This window comes from Armigeres subalbatus, chromosome 1 (assembly GCF_024139115.2).
Source record: "Armigeres subalbatus isolate Guangzhou_Male chromosome 1, GZ_Asu_2, whole genome shotgun sequence".
In the NCBI taxonomy this organism is placed as follows: domain Eukaryota; kingdom Metazoa; phylum Arthropoda; class Insecta; order Diptera; family Culicidae; genus Armigeres; species Armigeres subalbatus.
Genome location: NC_085139.1, coordinates 287,379,722 through 287,399,639, shown reverse-complemented (window position 1 = coordinate 287,399,639; position 19,918 = coordinate 287,379,722). Strand labels below are relative to the sequence as shown.

General features: G+C 40.1%; 1 protein-coding gene across 1 annotated transcript in view; it reads left to right on the top strand.

Moving 5' to 3' along the window:
* Positions 1-19,554, top strand: part of LOC134207692 (octopamine receptor Oamb) — a 228,156-nt gene extending 208,602 nt beyond the window's left edge. The window contains exon 3 of the mRNA XM_062683486.1: positions 17,429-19,554. Coding sequence (XP_062539470.1) covers positions 17,429-18,339 — 911 coding nt within the window. The 3' untranslated portion in view covers positions 18,340-19,554. The remainder of the gene's footprint in view (positions 1-17,428) is intronic.
* Positions 19,555-19,918: the final 364 nt, after the last annotated feature.

Here is a 19,918-nt window from a genome sequence, read left to right as displayed (position 1 = left end):
TCGGCATTCTTGCAACATGCCCTGCCAATCGTATATTTCCGGTCTTAGCTATCTTCTGGATACTGGGTTCGCCGTAGAACTGGGCGAGCTCGTAGTTCATTCTTCTCCGCCACACACCGTCTCCTTGCACACCGCCAAAGATGACCCTAAGCACCCGTCTCTCGAATACTCCGAGTGCTTGCAAGTCCTCCTCGAGCATTGTCAATGTTTCGTGTCCGTTGGGAAAGAGGCCCCAAAACGCCCCCCCCCCCGGGGCAAAACGACTTTCGGGTGTTCACTTATATTTACCATGTTTGAGATAGCCTTAATAAAACTAGACGTGAATTGATGTACGTTAGGCGAAAAAAGTGTCAAAATAATAGATAGGAATGTAGGAAAAACTGAAATTTTCCACATTTTGATGAAACGGCGAGGCAAAACGCCCTAGTGGAACTATCCTACAATGTACTCGCGTCTCCACGCACTATCCATACCAGAATGCTGATGGTCCGACGCATGGTGCTTTGTTCCCTAGGAGCTGCCAGCTAAAAGGCGTTTTGCCTCATGAGTTTTCCGGCAACGAAATATCACCACTTTTTTTGAAATGTGAATATTATCAATATGATTGAGATTTTTTTCTAATTTTAATATGGCATCAGCTAGCTATATTGTTTAACTGTTGTCTAAGGTAGAAACACCCATGAAAAGCGTTATAGCTAAGACACAAAAGCAGTCTATGCTTAGCTAGGGCATATTGCCCCTCCTTCCCCTAGAGGACAACCGGTCTTTTCAGCGTCTCGTACATGACACATTTGGTGCGGTGGCAAATCTTTTTTGACCACCCGACTTACACAGATGATGCGCCTTCGTATTTCATGACTAACATTGTTATCAGACCACCTCGAAGGTATCCCCGTCTATCGTAACACAGTTTCCCAGACGGGCCCTGTCGCGCTCGGTTCCGCCCACTAGCATGTACTTTGTCTTTGACGCATTCACCACCAGTCCAACTTTTGTTGCTTCACGTTTCTGGCGGGTGTACAGTTCGGCCGGCAATGTCCATGTCATCCGCGAAACAAATAAATAGACTGGATCTGTTGAAAATCGTACCCCGGCTGTTACACCCGGCTCTCTGCATGATACCTTCTAACGCAATGTTGAACAACAGGCACGAAAGTCCATCACCTTGTCTTAGTCCCCGACGCGATTCAAACGAACTTGAGTGTTGGCCCGAAATCTTCACACAGTTTTGCACACCATCCACCGTTGCTTTGATCAGTCTGCTAAGCTTTCCAGAGAAGCTGTCCTCGTCAATAATTTTCCATAGCTCTACGCGGTCTATACTGTCGTATGGCGCCTTGAAATCAATGAACAGATGGTGCGTCGGGACCTGGTATTCGTGGCATTTTTGAAAAATTTGCCGTACAGTAAAAATCTGATCCGTTGTCGAGCGGCCGTCATCAAAGCCCGCTTGATAACTGCCCACGAACTCATTCACTAATGGTGACATACGACGGAAGATGATCTGGGATATCACTTTGTAGGTGGCATTAAGGATGGTGATCGCTCGAAAGTTTCCACACTCCAGCTTGTCGCCTTTCTTGTAGATAGGGCATGTAACCCCTTCCTTCCACTCCTCCAGTTTCCCAGATTCTGACAATCAGTTTGTCCAGGCAAGTGCCCAGCTTTTCTGATCCCATCTTGATGAGCTCAGATCCGATACCGTCCTTACCAGCTGCTTTATTGGTTTTTAGCTGTTGGATGGCATCCTCAATTTCCCTCAAGGTGGGGGCTGCTGGTTGGCTTCCATCGTCCGCTGAACTGACGTGGTCATCTCCTTCGCTGCCTTGACTTTCACTGCCTGTACTCTCAGTGCCATTCAAATGTTCCTCGTAGTGTAGTTCGATCACCACACGTTGGTCCGTCAAGATGCTCCCATCCTTATCCACGCACATTTCGGCTCGCGGCACGAAGCCTTTGCGGAATGCTGATAGAACTTGCGTGTTTCTTGAGAACGGAACAGCTGTTTCATCTCCTCGCACTCCGCTTCTTCCAAGTGGCGTTTCTTCTCCTGGAAAATGCGGGTCTGCTGTCTCCGCTTCCGTCTATAACGTTCCACGTTCTGCCGGGTACCTTGCTGCAGCGCGACCGCCCACGCTGCTTCCTTCTCCTCCAGAATCTGTCTGCACTCTTTGTCGAACCAATCGTTCCGTCGACTTCGTCCCACATACCCGACGTTGTTCTCCGTTGCGTCGTTAATTGCTGCTTTGACTGTATTCCAGCAGTCCTCAAGAGGGGCCCCATCGAGCTCACCCTCTTCCGGCAACGCTGCCTCGAGATGCTGCGCGTATGCACTGGCGACATCAGGTTGCTTCAGTCGCTCTAGGTCGTACCGCGGCGGTCGTCGGTACCGAACATTGTTGATGACGGATAGTTTTGGGCGCAGTTTAACCATCACCAGATAGTGGTCAGAGTCGATGTTAGCGCCACGATATGTCCTGACGTCGATAATGTCGGAGAAGTGCCGTCCATCAATCAGAACGTGGTCAATTTGTGATTCTGTCTGCAGTGGTGATCTCCAGGTGTACCGATACGGAAGGCTGTGTTGGAAGTAGGTGCTGCGAATGGCCATATTCTTGGAGGCGGGAGGCATCACATGTGCAACTATTAGTTAGAACCCGAAGCAAGGTAAGCCGCTCTATATCGCTTCAAAATAGGATCGTTCTCTAACAAAACCGAACTGCGTTCTAGAAATCCCCTACAACGTAGGGTACTTGTGTAGGATTGAACCACCCGCCAAATTACCATCCACGTTCTCTGCAGACTTGATGCGTATGCCGTTGCGCCAGGGGTACTCGTGCGCACATATATACGAATTCCGCCCATTCGAACGCAACATCATTGAATCACGCCTAACCGATCTAACAAAGCCCACGGTTGGAAGGATCGCTCGTTAACACGCGGTCGTCACTTGGATTTTTTTTTCGAGGCCTAGTGTGAGACGACGGATGAGCTTTTTTCGCATTGCTGGTTTTCAACATCAAGCTTGGTAAGGTGTGTCCCACCTGGTTCAAAGCGTGGACAACGGAGAGGAGAAAACGTGAGAGTCAGCATAATTCGATCCTTGTCGGGGCCTCGATCAACCGTCGTTGGACCTTCAGCGCCGGCAAGTACTCATAAGCAACATAGCTAGATTTAGAGAAGGTCAGGGTAGCTAGGAGAGAGTATGTGCACGCTGAAATTGGACCAATAAAGTTAATTATCTCCATTCGTGCATTGGTCCCAAGTAGTTACCCGTATGAGCTTATTCTGCATTGGTTAACATCTCAATTGAAATGAATTCGATGTTTGTTTTTATTCTTTTTCTCATTTAACCGATTTGAATTTATAATTCCTGTCCACTAAAGAGTTCTCTCTTTGCACGGGGGTTTGAACAGGTAAGTTTATTCACCGTTTGGGTGCAATATTTCCCGTAGTGTTTGAGCCATTGAAAGACTCGCCCTAGCAGAAGGTCTTATAGCCGGGATCCCAAAATAGCATCAGCAGTCTTCCTTATTTGAGGCGCATAAGCTACTGTTTGTACTGAGCTTCAGCTAATACGTTACATAGTGAAGTGTCTACAGGACGAAACAAGTGAAACCTGGAGATTTGCTATCGAACTCGGACCTGGGTCCCCCTCTCATCGACGAGCATGTGAACTGGTCATTTCTACACATCCACAAAATCATGCACTAATTGGGCTTTGGAACCACTCGTTTCCTCGTCCATTGAAGGGGCCTTCGGGCCTATAGCGAAATAGTCTTCCATGTGGACATAAAGGGCGCCATTTTGGACCAGACGCCACGGCTGAAAAGCAAAAGATCGTTATTGACACTGCAGCCGGAAGAATCAGGCAAAGCTTCAAGATTTACCACACATGACGAGCAATTCTGGCTATAACTATCCCAGCAAGGAACGGGAGAGTGCGAAAGATAGGTCCCTCGCAGCCATTCTACGATCCAAAAACCCCGGGCGGAACGTCCACGTAGTTCCCCATGCACGACGACAAGTTCTGGTAAAGAAATCCGACCAAGTTTCGCCGATCCTGAGAGGGTACTGCCACGGGGCTCGTCGAACATTACAACACCAACGACGATGCGGGCGAAGAGATGCTTCAAGAGATTATTATTTTTAGAAAACAAATTGCAGCTGTTAATTTCCAATTTCTTACCTACTTGATGACAGACAAACATGTTTTTTTCGCCTACTTTATCATTAGGTCATATTACGTCAATATTACTTTGGAAATTTGATCAAATTTTCCTTGACCATTTTCCTTGAGAACTGCGTACTAGGCTTAAAGGGTTAAAAAAGGTTCTTGAATATTCCTTCACATAATATATGTTGCGTAGAAACAGTTTTTATTAAAAAAATATTTTTGGCCGCCCATTTGTATGAGAATTCTCCATAGTTTCTCCTAGGCGAAATGGGGTGGCGCGAATTTCGGGTGGATTTCGAAGTGTGCTCGTCGAATCGAGCTACGCGAAAAGTTCGACGTCGTGAAAAATGTACCGAGATGAAATCTTTACTGTGCCGCTACCGTTATAAGCGGCTTTCTCACTTGCGAAAAAATTGTCTACATTCACACTGCGCTGTTTTGAGGCTTTACTGGCCGTGTGTCTCCACCCCACCGATACGAAAAAGAGTTCATCACCTCCCGCCGCGCAAGTAAGCCCTCTGTACACCTCCCGTGAACATGAACATGAACAAGAGGTGAGAAAGAGCGATAATTTCACAGTGAACATCGTCGTGGACAATCGAGTCTAGTTGGAAGTGTTGAATTATTGCCCACGAATACAGGCAGCAAGTAAGTGTGCAGTAGTAAACGAAGAAAATAAAACCCAGATTAATCCACCTAGCGGTGATGGCGCCTTTCTCGCGCAAAAAGGTAATAAATGTAGCCTTTACGTCTACACCTCGATGATGTACAAGAAAGGCAAAACAGTTACACCGTCTAATGTTATGATAGAAAATTTACACTAGTAGACGACAGATGGCGCTGCCAAAAGTTTCTCGAATTTCCTATGTTCGAATTTTGACTTTCGGACAATTTCATAGTACTATGAAACTGAACGAAGAGCATACCTACGCCTAAATGCGTGCAACACGAGCATCTTTATAGTACGATGAAACTCTTAATGGGAGCAAGCCACGGATAAACTTTAAAAATATTCATAGATGCAAGGCATTTTTCATAACACATTATTGTTCTATGTGACTATGCCTCATCACTATTTTAATATTATCTATTTTTTGCAATTTTCAATTATTATGAAATTCAATAGTGATCAACAGCGTTTTAGTCTCTGTCGGATGCAACTTGTTGCAAGAAAATCGGTTAAGAGTTTCTATGTGAAAATTTGGCTAATGTTTTTATGGCATTTTGTGCACACACACACGCACACACATACACACACACACACGCACACACGGACAGACAGACATTTGTTCAGCTCATCGAGCTGAGTCGAATGGTATATAACACTATGGGTCTCCGGGACTTCTATCAAAAGTTCGAATTTGGAGTGAAATGATAGCCTTTCGGTACAACTTAGTTGTACGAGAAAGGCAAAAATGAAATATATTATCGCATATATGTATATGAATTATTTGAGTGGGTTATCTAAGAAACTATGTTGTTATTCAATTTTAATCGTAATTTTCGTTTAAATATTCGAGAATTTTGTTATGAAAAGTCAATAGTTACATATACTTAATGATTTCTGAATGGCAAATTTTCAACTGTGCTACCAAATGTATACATTTTGCACCGTTCAAAGTTGAATTAACAAGTTCCGGTGGTCAATTGACCTGAATCCAAATATTATCTTTCGACTGGTATGCATCAAAGGAGAGAATAACACATTTTGTTAAATTATCTATATGATTTTGTACAGGATCATTACATACACAAATTGGGCCATACAGAATTGCTAGATTTTCTATGTACAAGAATGTTGGCCTACATTTTAATGATTTTCTTCAAAATGTATAAACATTAATTTATCAAATATTCGTTGAATGAAATAATATTAGTTAAATAAATTGATAATGCAATTGAAATATGAAGCAATTTGTAATGTTGCAAGAAGCAAATCTACTGAACAGAGAGATACGAAAATAAAAATAAATGAGATGGAAAGTAGTCACTCACAAACTCGAAACTGCGTTTTATCGATGATGGTTTTATTTAACTCTAACGAATTTGAGTAGTTCTGGCAAACCTACCCACGAAGCATGTAATTCACATGATTCATTTTGTTTCATACATTAATACAATAATGTTAAATTATGCAATTATAGTTAAGAAAATACGAATGTACGAAAAAAGAAGTAATTTCTTCAAATTTTTTATCTAGTGACTTCTATCCCATTTGAACGATTGATTTTGACATGTAGTAACAAGTTTAATTTGATGAGGAATTATTTTTTTTTACTTTTGCTAGATATAATTTTTGGCTTTCTCTTTTGGCTTACATTTGTTTAATACTTTTCTTTATCTCTTTTTTTTAATTTGCACAGGATTTTGTTTTTACACGATTTTTTTTTTCGCTCGTTTGATCGTTTGACTTCAATTGACCACCAAACTCTTCGAAACATGATTAAAAAAATCCAGAATAAATCAAAGAAAAATCACATGATAATTAATGTGCGTTAAACATTTAGGATGAGTGGAAAATTGAGAAAATGTAAATCGTGTAAAAACAGAATCCAGTGTATTATTCATTTGTTCGAATAGTTTTAATTAATGTTTGAATATTTGACCAGAGTTCGCCAATAAAAATACCAATTTTGCTCAAGTTTTGGTGTATAAAATTCAATTGATCACATATCGTATCGTATATAATTGTTGTGCTTACTATTGAAAGTTTTAATATGCATTTAATAATTTTTGCTGTGCTGAGATTTTGTTGATAGTCCTTATCCAAATTATGTAAAAAAGTCACATAGACTGTTTGACAAAACAAGGTATAACTTTCTTGAGTTTTCATGGAATTCATGTTTTCTGATTTTCAAATAAACACCTATATTGAATAAATTCATATAGGGGAACTGCTCCTTGAATTCATACCATGTATCCAAATCAATACCATTCGAAAACAAAGGATCGGTGCGCAAATTGTTTTATTTCTCATTTTTGTGATTTTTTCAGCAGCAGAATTACAACAACACACGACACAAATTGAGCCTAAATTGCCTGTTTCGCGAATGTTATTGATATAGGAGCATGTTATTATTAATGGAGCAGACACCCTATACCTAATCACAAACATTCTGAATAATAATTATTATTAATATTTGTACCTCGTGGACGGTCATAACGCAAAGAGCATACGATCATGTGCATACCAAAAAAAAACAAGGGCGGACAAATAGGCAGGGTGAAAACGTCAGAGAGGCAATCTACACATCTTGTTAGATTCTTTATTCTCCCTGTATCGCTGTGGTGTATATGGCGTATATGGTGTAAATATCAGAGAGGAGAGAAGCTTTCTCTGGTGAATACAGGTAAAAAAATTCCACGGAGCTCGTTCACGTTCGAATGCCAAAAGCATTCTGAAAATCTGTTCACCGTGAACAACATAGACGATGCGCAAGCATTTCAGAAGCATATCAAATGATTCAGCAGTAGCCTAATAGGCAAAGCAGAAAAAATATGCCAAAGCATTTATACCTAATATAGCTAAGACTTTGAATAAACAAATGAATCAATAAATAAATAAATAACTTGAAATTAATCTGTTGATAAATTAAAAAATGAACAAATTAAGTTACAAAATTATTGATTTGAAAAACTAATAAATGGATAAATTTTTAGATTAATAAATTCATAAAAATAATAAATAATAAATATAATAGGATAATAAAAAAATAAATAGTAAAATTATAAATATTCATATTTATATATAATAAATATTTCATAATAAATAAGTTTATAAACTTATAATAATAAATTATTAAATTAGAAAATTGATAAACAAACAAATTAATAAATTCATAAATCAATGAAATAATAAATTAATAAATTGATGAGTAAAAAAAAATATGAATTATTCAATTAATAATTAATAAATTACTAAACTGCCGCTGCAAGCATAACAGTTCAATTTTTACAAGAGTTGCTATCCATATGGGAAAGTTATGCTTTTATGGGCAGTAAATTAATAAATTAAAAAAAAATAAACTAATAAATCAAAAATCTAATATATCAACAACAAAAAATAATAAATCAATAAATTAATTTTGAAACATAGTAAATCAGCGACTCAATAAATAAGCAAATGTACAAATTATAATTAATAAACAATAATGATGTGAAAAATACACAAAAAAAAAATGACACAAGGTTTCAAAAGAGGAAAAAATAATAACTTTCTTTGCGGACAACTTACAGAAGAGATGAAGCACTTATTCAAAAGGGAATTTTCCAATGAATTTAAGAATCAAGGACGTGGAATACTTTTGTGTGTAGTTATGAGGCTCGTTTTGCCCCAATATCCCATACATCACGAGTTTACATATTTTTGTCTTTTTTTCTTTAGGACATTGCTCTTAATTGTGTTTATCTCTTCACTGTGGATCGACAGAAGGGCACTACATATATTTTGCTGGTAAAAGTTGAAAATTTAAGGGATTTTGTTGTTTAATAAACGTCAATATGCATTTTATTTATTACGATTTAAAATCGTCGCAAAGCAAATTGTCACCGAAATAGTCGCCAGCAAACATGTCCATAAGATCTGTTAGATCTTATGTGAACAAAATTGTTGATTTCAATAATCAGATTATTTCCAGAAATTGAGTACTTTTTTTTGCATGTTTTAATGATTTGGCTTTGCATTAACACAGATTTAAATTAAAGATATTGGCGACGATTTTAAAGGTGCAAAAAAGTGATCGATGCGTTTTGTTACCAGCGAAACTGACAATACTATTAATTCAAATAAAATTGCCAATGATATAATGGAAATAACGAATAATCATATATTTCATTGAATGAGCTAGTTTTACTTCAATGTCCCATAAATCCAAATTTTTCATTTTTTCGTCCTTTTATCTGTAAAATATTGTACTAAAATTGTATTTTTTTTTCTTCATCGTTGATTCTCAAAAAGTATTAAGCATATTTTGTTGGTAAAAGTTGGAAATTAAAGTGATTTTGGGGTAAAATAATCATCAAAGCGCATTTTTGAGAATGTATTTTTAATATAAAATAAGCTTCTGAGCTTGTTTGACCTCAAAAACCCCCTGGAATCAATTTCAATGCAATATATGAACATTTGTTATTTCCATAGTATAATTGACAAATTATCATTGAATTATTATTACTCCATCATTTTTTAACTCACAATTACTGAGCTATATAATTTCATAGAGGAATTTGGGCGAAAAGGCATAAGAAAAGAATATTTCCGAACTCATCCTATCTATTGTCACATCGACTCTCAAATAATATGATAACTCTTGTCTAGTTGTGTAATCGGGTATGGTTTGGAAATGTTCGGCATTGGCTCTATTCAAAAGTATTTAAAAATCGTGTTTTATCCAATAAATCACATTTGCGAAATGATTTACTTCATTAGTTATTGTTTCACAAACATTTATCAATATCTGTATAACATTTTTGGACAATTATATCAACAATTATTTGTATAAGAAAATTATTTTGAGCTTTTTAGTGGAATGTTTTCACATGTCATAAGACGAGTTTAAACAATCCCATTGAATTCCACCACTTAATTGTATCCTGACAGATACGTATTTCGACCTCAACAGTAAGGCCGTCTTCAGTGTCTCGTACTTGACTCGACTTATTTGTCGAATTATTTGTAAATATTATTCATTTTTACAGAATACATGAAAGTTCGCATAAAATGCACTTTGATGCTTATTTGACCCCTAAATCCCTTAAATTTCTAACTTTTACCATATTTAGTGCCCCTCTATGGATCCACAGTGAAGAGATGAACACAATTTTAGAGCAATTTCCTAAAGATAAATGACAAAAAATATGAAAACTCGTGATATATGGAACATTGGGGCAAAACATGCTCAATATCTACATACAGTAGTGTTCCACATCCAATGAAACAGCACTCACTGAATTTTCTTGGAAAATTCCCTTTCGAATAAGCCCTTGATTTCTTCCGTAAATTGCTCGTAAAAAAAATTTAAAAAAATTCCTCCTTCGAAATCGGGTTTTCCCAGTGTGCATTGGCTCTACATTCCACTGAAACTTGGCTTACCTTTAACTTAGTGTTCTATTGGCATTTCTGTCAATTGCATAAGTATGTATCTTGTATGGCAAGTAAAATGGATACACTATACACTGGAAGGGAGCCGATAATGTTTCCAACCCGCAAACATTCTAGGTCGGACCAAGAATCGAACTCGCCATTTGGGTTGGGAATCCTACGCCTTTGCTCGCAAGGCTAGCTGGAGACCCGTATAAATTAATATAATTTAATAAAATATAAATTAACTATTACATTTAATATAAATCATGAAATAAAAAAATAATAAATAAAATAATAAATACAATGGTTTCTAGTTAGCCTTGTCAGCAAAGGCGGAGTATTCTCGATTTTCGTTGCGGCCTTAAAGATTTTTTTTTTCGGATTTTCGGGCATTCTCAACTCACTGGGCATAGCGTATCTTTGTACTTGCCACATAAGACACATATCCATGCAATAGACGGGCACAGAAATAGAAACATCAAATAATAACTGTGGAAATGTTTATGGAACATTGAGTAAAGAAGCAGGCCAATATTCAGTGGTAATATAGAGTCATTGAAGAGGAACTATTATATTTTTTATATTTTTTATGAATGAAGTAATCTATCTATGAAAATATACATTTTTGGTTTGAATATACGAATGATTGAAGTATTAAAATAAAAAAATATTTAAAAAGAAAAAAATAATATTACCAAATAATAAAAAAAGAAACACAATTAATTTATGAGAAACTACTGAGTTAGTTTCCTTTCGACCAAACCGAAACGAGTATTAAAATGGGCGACAGCGACACCAAAGCAGGAACCCACCCGAAACCGATTCAACGAGAACAGTAAACACCTGAAAACACTCTCGGTCGATGTGAACTCCCAATCAAAATCAATCTCTTCTCCTTGTATTTTTGAATTCACCACAGCTCCACGTTCATGTTCACCGTCGCGTTTACATTTGCGGTGAGTTCACCGCAGATACGATTTCACGATGATTTCACAGGCATGACCGTGGAATGCTCATAAATCTGATATTATTAATGTTTTTCATGTTTTTATGCATCTCACTACTAAATGCAGCATCTGCCTTTCATTTGAACACGATTCCCTCACGATTTGAGTATGTATCAAGAAGTTATTATCGAAAAACAGTTTGTTCACGTTCACGTTCACGGGAGTTGTAAAATGCGCTTTAATGACGACCACCCTAACAAGATGGTTCGTTTCACACCTTTCGCGCAAGTCACTATTTGGTCGCACTAGCGGCTATGCGTCTCCACCACACACCGATGCACAATGGCTAAAATCGTGTTTTGTGCGCGTTTATTTAATAGAAGCGCGTCGACTTACTGATAAAATGTCTCGAAGACGCCATTGCACGAATGCACTTTGAAAGCCAACTCATTTTTTTCAAAATCAAAACTTGTTCAGTGCGATTGCACTGGAGAGTAAAAAGGCAAAAACACCCAATTTGTCCCCATTTTTATACACCTTAGAAGGACGCTATCAGGATGGGACGCACTATTCAGCTCTTCTTTAAGATGCCCGTCGCTCAGCAGGAGTGTCCTGGGACCTCCCCACCGCACAGGGAGGGTCTAGCCACGGTTCAATTCCACCTCTCTACGAGAGTTAGAACCGGCCTAAATGGCCGAAGAGAAAAAAAAACCGCCGTATCTCCGGATACCGTGGTCTGATCGGTTCGCGATTTGAAACGGGTCCTGACCGCTCTGACCGAATATTGTCCGCCAAAGTTCGGAAAAATAGTACAACTCTTTCACCGAAAACGTCTCGATTGACACTTACCTAAGCTTATCGATAATTACCAATTTTTGAATGCGGAATGTACGGAATGTCTTCAAAATCGTGAAATATGCAGATTTAATTTGGATCAAAAAATTTCTAAGTTCGAAACGTAAACAACAGGACCAGTACCTGTCAAAAGAGTGAGGTTAGGTTTGCGGCGCGCAATGACCTATATGGTAATGGACTGCATACCCGATCAAGAATGCATAACAAAATTATAACAAGTGGAGTTATTTATTTCAGAAAAATATGTAACAAAATGTGTTATAAATTTTGCTGGTTAGTTGTTAAAATAAAAAAAAATATATCAAAAATATCTCCAGCCATAACATAATTTAAACAGAGGTTGATACCTTCATATCAACATTATAACAAACGTTGATATATTTTTTCAGTACAAAAATCTACTTTCAAGGTAATTGCCTACATCACGGATAGAAATCTGGTACGCTACCATGCCGGATTTCCATCCATAATGTAGGCAATTAACTTTGTTCCAGCTATGTATTAAGGCGATGTGCTTCAGTAAAGGTGTGGGCCAAAGTCCTCTATGTCTGTAGTAGTCGAAAAAATAACGTAAACATTGCCACCCACAGTGGGTGGGCGAAATGAAACGTCACGTCTGTTATAAAAATTGTACTGAGTATGCCAGACGTGACGTCACATTCGGCCACCTTCGGCCATCTTCGGCAACCCAGCTGAGAGTTTCTCTCTCAAAAGAGCGAATTTTCGTTAAACAAATACTACTTTGGGGTTTGGGCCACACCTGTAGTAAAGCACATCGGTATTAAAGGTCTGTGGGAAGAGTTTTCCGTTAAAAAAGCACGTGGTAGCACTCTCTGAGAGAGAAAATTGCCCAATTCAGCCCGCCAGAATGACGCTGTCAGTGTCGCCAAAATTATTTCATCATTATGCAGTTTACAATTGCTTGAGAATTTGCTGTAAACGGAGAACAAAAGGAATTGGCAACAATGCGGAAGAAATTTATCACTCATGCAGTGGTTCGGCGAGAGAACAGCAGCAGCGGCGACCAATCACGCAATGAGGAAATCAAAATAAACAAACTCCAGCTGGTTTTGGAAAATGAAAACATGAGCCGTTTCTAGAACAACATTAGAAAATATCGTCAGAGGATTTCTGTACATGGTTTCCACACAAGCTTTGAAAAATATTTGGGTGATAACAGTGGTGCTGGTGTAAATAAAACAAAAAAGACAAATAATAACAAAGATAGATAAGACTAAGAAGAAAAATAAAGTAAGTTCCTAAAGGAAGGAATTTCTGGAGAAACTTCCGAAGAAACTTCCGGAGAAATTTCCGGAAAAACTTCCGGAGGAATTCCCGGAGGAACTTCCGGAGGAATTCCCGGAGGAACTTCCGGAGGAATTCCCGGAGGAACTTCCGTAGGAATTCCTGGAGGAACTTCCGAAGGAATTCCTGGAGGATCTTTCGAAGAAATTCCTGGAGGATTTTCCGAAGGAATTCCTGGAGGAACTTCCGAAGGAATTCCTGGAGGAACTTCCGAAGGAATTCCTGGAAGAACTTCCGAAGGAATTCCTGGAGGAACTACCGAAGGAATTCCTGGAGGAACTTCCGGAGGAATTCCTGGAGGAACTTCCGAAGGATTTCTGGAGGAAATTACGAAGGAATTCCTGGAGGAAATTACGAAGGAATTCCCGGAGGAATTTCCGAAGGAATTCCGTTAGGAACTTGCGAAGGAATTCCTTGAGGAACTTCCGGAGGAATTCCTGGAGGAACTTCCGAAGGAATTCCTGGAGGAACTTTCGAAGGAATTCCTGGAGGATTTTTCGAAGGAATTCCTGGAGGAACTTCCGAAGCAATTCCTGGAGGAACTTCCGAAGGAATTCCTGGAGGAACTTCCGAAGGAATTCCTGGAGGGACTTCCACAGCAATTCCTGTAGAAATTTCCGAGGTAATTCCTGGAGGAACTACCGAGGGAATTCCTGGAGAAACTTCCGAAGGAATTTTGGAGGAAGTTCCGGAGAAATTCCTGGAGAAACATCCGATGGAATGCATGGATGAACTTCCGAAGGAATTCCTGGAGAATCTTCCGAAGGAATTCCTGGAAGAACATTCCGAAGGAATTTCTGGAGGAACTTACTTAGGAATTCCTGGAAGAACTTCCGAAAGAATTCCTGGAAGAACTTCCGAAAGAATTCCTGGAGGAACTTCTTCAGGAATTCCTGGAGGAACTTCCGAAGGAATTTGTCTTATTTGTTTTATTTGTCCTATTTGTCTTATTTGTCTTATTTGCTTTGTTTGTCTTATTTGTTTAATTTGGCTTATTTGTTTGATTTGTCTTAATTGTCTTGTTTATTTTCATTTGTTTATCTCATCTCATTCCTTTATTTGATTCCAATTTATATATTTGGTTATCTTCGTCTTCACAAATAGGAATACGCTTTTTTCTAGTGTCACGCTAGATGCAAAGTTGACGGACTTTCTATCGCTCTCATCGCTCCTTTCCTGCCGTGCGCCACAAGAAAATATGCTGTTGGCTGCTCTCCCGAAATGGTAACTTTTGTATGGAATTTAAAAAACTTGGTTGAAGTAAAAAGAGCTTCCTGCAAAATTTATTGCGGTGACATATACTTTTTATTACATCAAAATGATCGTTGGAAAAATTCAAAACTTTTGACAGTTGGGTTTTGCGAAATTCGGTTCCTTTGTGCCTCAAATCATCGGAGAGAGGTACTGAGAAGCGATAATTTCAGTTGTACAATTGTTCAGTATTTAGAGCTTAATTCAAATTTGAGAAATAGTAGGTCCGTGAAATTTTGTAGGAACATTCCTTGATAAATTTCAAAGAGATTGTCAGTTGGGGTAAGCAAAATGTGTTCCCAGTTCCGAGTTATAAACATTTTAGTACGAAAATAGCGCTCTATCGCGAGAGAGCTTCCCTCAGACCTTAATATCGAGCGGGTTCAAGTTATACTGAAGGTGATTACCTCCGATTTTTTTTCCAATGTCTACAAAAAATGTAGGCAATTATTTTGTGAAAATATTCATAACTATAACTGTTGTTATAATTTTGATATGAAATAATTTTAACACACGTTGTTTTAAATAACAACAGTTGATAGAATTGAGTTACAATTTTGTTAAGCATTTCTGATCGGGTATGCAGTCCATTACCATTTTCACTTTCGAATTTTTCTAAATATTTTGCTGTTATTATTCGTCTGTTAACACCATTGGCAAGCATATTCTGATACATGTCACGTGCATCCCAAATTCCAGAACAGAAACCAATTTCGCTCAAATCAAATCAACAATACATCAATCAGCATCAACCACAGAGCAGATGTCACCTCATTCATTCCTCCCTCCACCGCATCACACACGGGTGACATGACCGCTGCTGCCTGTTGCGCCGCAGCGGGTTGACTTGTGCCGCATTGCCACTACTGCTGATGCTGGTATGGAAAAAAGTAAATACAAGAACAATGAGCTTACATGGCGTTTATGAATAAATCATCTTACCCACCGTGAGGAGCAGTAGGCTGTGAAGCTGTACAACAACTGAAGCAAACCCACATGGCATTCCTCATGCAACGTCACTACTCATAGGGATTCCTTGTTGGATATCCTCGCGCTAAAGTTCTAAGGACAATCCTCACGGAATCCTAATGTAAAAGTACTCGCGTTTTCAAGGGCACACCACTCAATACGGAAGCAGCGCACAACTGTCATTTTAATTATTTCACGCATGCTGTGATGCAGCAAATCTGTAATAATAAAATGACAGTTGTGCGTTGCTTCAGTATTGAGTGGTGTGCCCATGAAAACGCGAGTACTTTTACATTAGGATTCCGTGATGACTGTCCTTAAGACGAAATACTTATAGTCTGGCGGATTGAAAGAGACAATTTGCCCAGTATTGTAATACTTTTATTCACTTACTTCAGTGAATCATTCGACAAAGAATTAAGCATCTTGTGTCAGCATCCTGTTCAAGATTGTTTCACATACTGCCTTGAGTAAAAAAAAGAATCGTAAAGTAAATAAAGAAGCTTGAGTAAATAAAGAAGCTTCACATTAAACCAGGATGGAAAATAATCATTGAATCCTTGATTTTATTTTGGTCGGCACCTTGAATGTCAAATGTATTGTTTTGGGTTTCTTTTCCTTATGTGTGAAAATTGGGCCCCAATGATGAAAAACATGGACATTTGCCACATAAAGTGAGAAAAACATGTTGATCACAAGATTTGAAGCGCCATTATCAATCTAATACTTATACATCTACTGGCTTGACCGATACTAGAAACAAATGTTCACTAGCCAGCGTTGTAAGCCAGTGGGGTAATTTGTCATTCGAAAAACGTTCATGACATTTTCATAACTTCAAGTTACTGAGACTTGATTAAGGTGAAATTTTGGCATTCGCCCGACTATCCACAAAATTGTTTTCATTACGATGATGAACGAAAGGGAAAGACACTACTCACAAAATCAATTCAAAAGATTCAAAATCCGACAACGTGCTTTTCTTTTCCCTTGCCGCTTTGCTTGCTCTGCTGATGATACAAGACTTAGTCCGTGCAGAGGTATTCCGCCGCAGTACGAGCCGCACTGCCGCCATTATTTATTCAGGACTCGATTACAAATTTGATGACTTTGGGCCACTGGATCTGGATGATGCTGCTTTCGGATCCCCCCTTCCACAGCACTCTCCGGATGAGCCGGAACCGTCTTGGTCTTCTTCGGGAAAAACACTCCGTCCGTGAATGGGAAACCCGGGCGCCCAAGAAATGTGCGGTCCCTTTTATGAATATGAACCGTCGTCGTTGGCCCCATACCGCACACGGCTCCATCAGATTCCCAGTTTATGGATTACACACGGAACGAAATGAAAGGGCGACAATTTGCTTACGCGTTTTCAGGGGGGTGAAAATGCGGTCGTCGCCTGATTTGTCATCGTTTGGATTTAGGTTTTATTCTGCCTCTATTGGGTGGAAAATGTTTGTACAATATTGTGTAGAACAAGGGATAAATAATCCCTCTCGAGGGTGTAATAACGTAGAACGAAAGGCGGTCAGCACTCGAAACCGGTGATTATGTATCGAAGGTTATGTTCCCGAGTTAGGATTGCAATTCATTCCCGATGTTAGTTTCCTAAGGCGTTTCAGATTCGAAAGATATGAAAATTATTTGCAGTACACGCAACACTTATTTTTTATTAAAGGCATTTTCACGTTTTGGGACTGTTTGCCCAACTTCGGCAGGTATTAGGATTTAAAAAAATGGAGTCCTATCTTCTAGAAATCTCAAACTCATCGTTGACCATTAGAAAACTAATTCCAAATTTTCTTCTTCTTCTTCCTTTCTCTTCATTTCCTTCATCTGCAACAGGAATGGGCAACCGCTTCGATGACAACCGGCTGACGCTGCGGATTCATCGGGGCCGGGGTTCCACTACCAGTGCTCACGGGACGCCATCGATCGGGGGCGGTGTTGGTGGTGCCGGAATTCTCGGTGCCCACCACGAGTCCCCGCACAGCAACGGAAGCACCCACAGTACAACCACCAGCATCGGAAGTGCCTCGCCGGAGCGCCTGTCGCGGTATATGACCCGCTGCAAGAACCACGAGAAGATCAAAATCTCCGTGTCCTATCCGTCGACGGAGAATCTGAACCAGGGTTCGTCGGCGGGTGATGGCGGGAAGCTGCTGTATGCGGTGCACTATTCCTCGAATGGAGGCCGAGAGCACAATGCTTCGCACATTTTCCGGAGGCCTTCCAAAGAGCAGAGCGGAAGCGGCCAATATCTGACGGTGGACGGACAGGGCCGTAGTTTGCTGTCACCGCGGTCCAGTAAGCGGATGGGCAAGCGCAACATCAAAGCTCAGGTTAAGCGCTTCCGAATGGAAACCAAGGCGGCCAAAACGCTGGCCATCATCGTCGGACTGTTCATTCTGTGTTGGCTTCCGTTCTTCACCATGTACCTGATAAGGCCCTTCTGCGACAACTGCATCAACGACATGCTGTTCTCGATCGTGTTCTGGATCGGGTACTGCAACTCAGCCATAAACCCCATGATCTACGCCTTGTTCTCCAAAGACTTCCGATTCGCGTTCAAGCGGTTGATTTGCCGGTGTTTCTGCTCGGCGGATTCGATTCCGCGGCCAGCCAGCCGGCGGGGGTCGGACATGTCGCAGATTCGGATGCACGGTGCCCGAACTCCGAGCATATCGCCGTCGGCGGCGGCTCAATCCATTGGCGACGACAGCGATCCGGTGGGAGACCTGTCGGACAGCAGATGACGATCGTTTGGCCCGAGCGTCAGTTCGAATTCCAGCCCGCGGCTAAGCGGTGCCGCTCGGGGAGGCCGCAGCAACAGTGTGACCAACGCTTCGTCGTCAGGTTTGGCGGGCGGAGCTGTATCGATGGCACCGGCCACAACGATGAGCACGTCGCCGACGACGGATGGGGCGTCGAGGGGAATCGTCAGTCGGGCGCCGGTTTATGACATCTGTCATCCGTTGGTGATGGAAAGCCCGGGTTACTCGGGCTATGGTAGCGCTGGAAGCAGTAGGCACGGGCAGGATAATGGACTGGGGAACGGGTCGGAGAGTGCGAGGGAGGGCAGCGTGGGTGGGAGCCGGTTATCAAGGGTGGACATTTGATCGTTCTGGGGTAGGAGATTGCTGCATTTGTGTGACAGTTCGTAAGGTATGTTCGCGAAGGGGAAGTTATTCTGGTGAGATCTGAGAGGCAAATCAATGTTTAACGAGGCTGATATATTTATATTACTTTATATTTATTGGAAGGAGCTGAATTCTTCCATCTTCAGTAGATCATATATTAACTTTTTTTTTAACTTTCTCGAGTAGCTTGGGAAAACTTGACCAAAACGTGAAGGAATCGATTGCGGCATTAATGCGAGGTTAAATTTTGACATTCTGTAGAAGTCAAGTCTATATGTTCAGAATGTACTTCTGAAACAGTTTAAAAAAATTACAGCAACAACTCAATAATTAAATAATTCATTACAACCTACTCTACTGTAGTTCTTTGACTTGACCCGTCTGTTGAAATCACCAGAGTAACCTCCACTCTTTGAATAATTTATATCCGGAAACAAACACAAAAGAACTGCGAACTGTATCCACAATTCGCCTTCGAGCATTCTCCTTCCTGATCCCGAACAAAACAAATAAAAAACAGCCACCGGTTGCCGCAGCATCTGAAATCGTGACAATGCTTCCAAGGGTTTATAAGTGTACAAACAACCTTTTCCCAGAAAACAGGTTCTCCCGCAGATCAAATGGGAACCGTGGAAGCTGTAAACAAACCACATACTACACTGAATTGCGACAAACAATAGCGCAGAACAAAAATGCAGACGTGAATCACACCCTCACGGCGAATGTACATCTCACGGTGGGAAAGCGCAACATACGTTTTGTAAATAATTAATAATCGAATACGGGTAATAATTTAATGAACCAAAGTCAGGCGGAAACCAAAATAGACGTTACCTACACACCAAAAAAATATGAATATTACAGGTGACGTACGTGAATAAAATGACACAAAACCACATGACATAAACTGAATCGCATATTTTTCAATGTTACATGATTTAAAATTACATGTCATGAAACCCAAACACAGCACCCGATGCGACGCACCTAACGGTCTGGCAGTCGATGCCCGATGCAGTGAAATACTTGTTCAGTGCAAATCGTGGAACATGCTTTACTTCGATCACCTCTCTATCAAGAGACGAAGATAGCTGAGTGGTTACGTGTTGGGCTCTCACTCAGCGGGCTTATGTTCGGTCCTCGTTCTGATCCTTCAATTTTTTCGTCAATATAGTTGTGATGTAAAATTAAATTA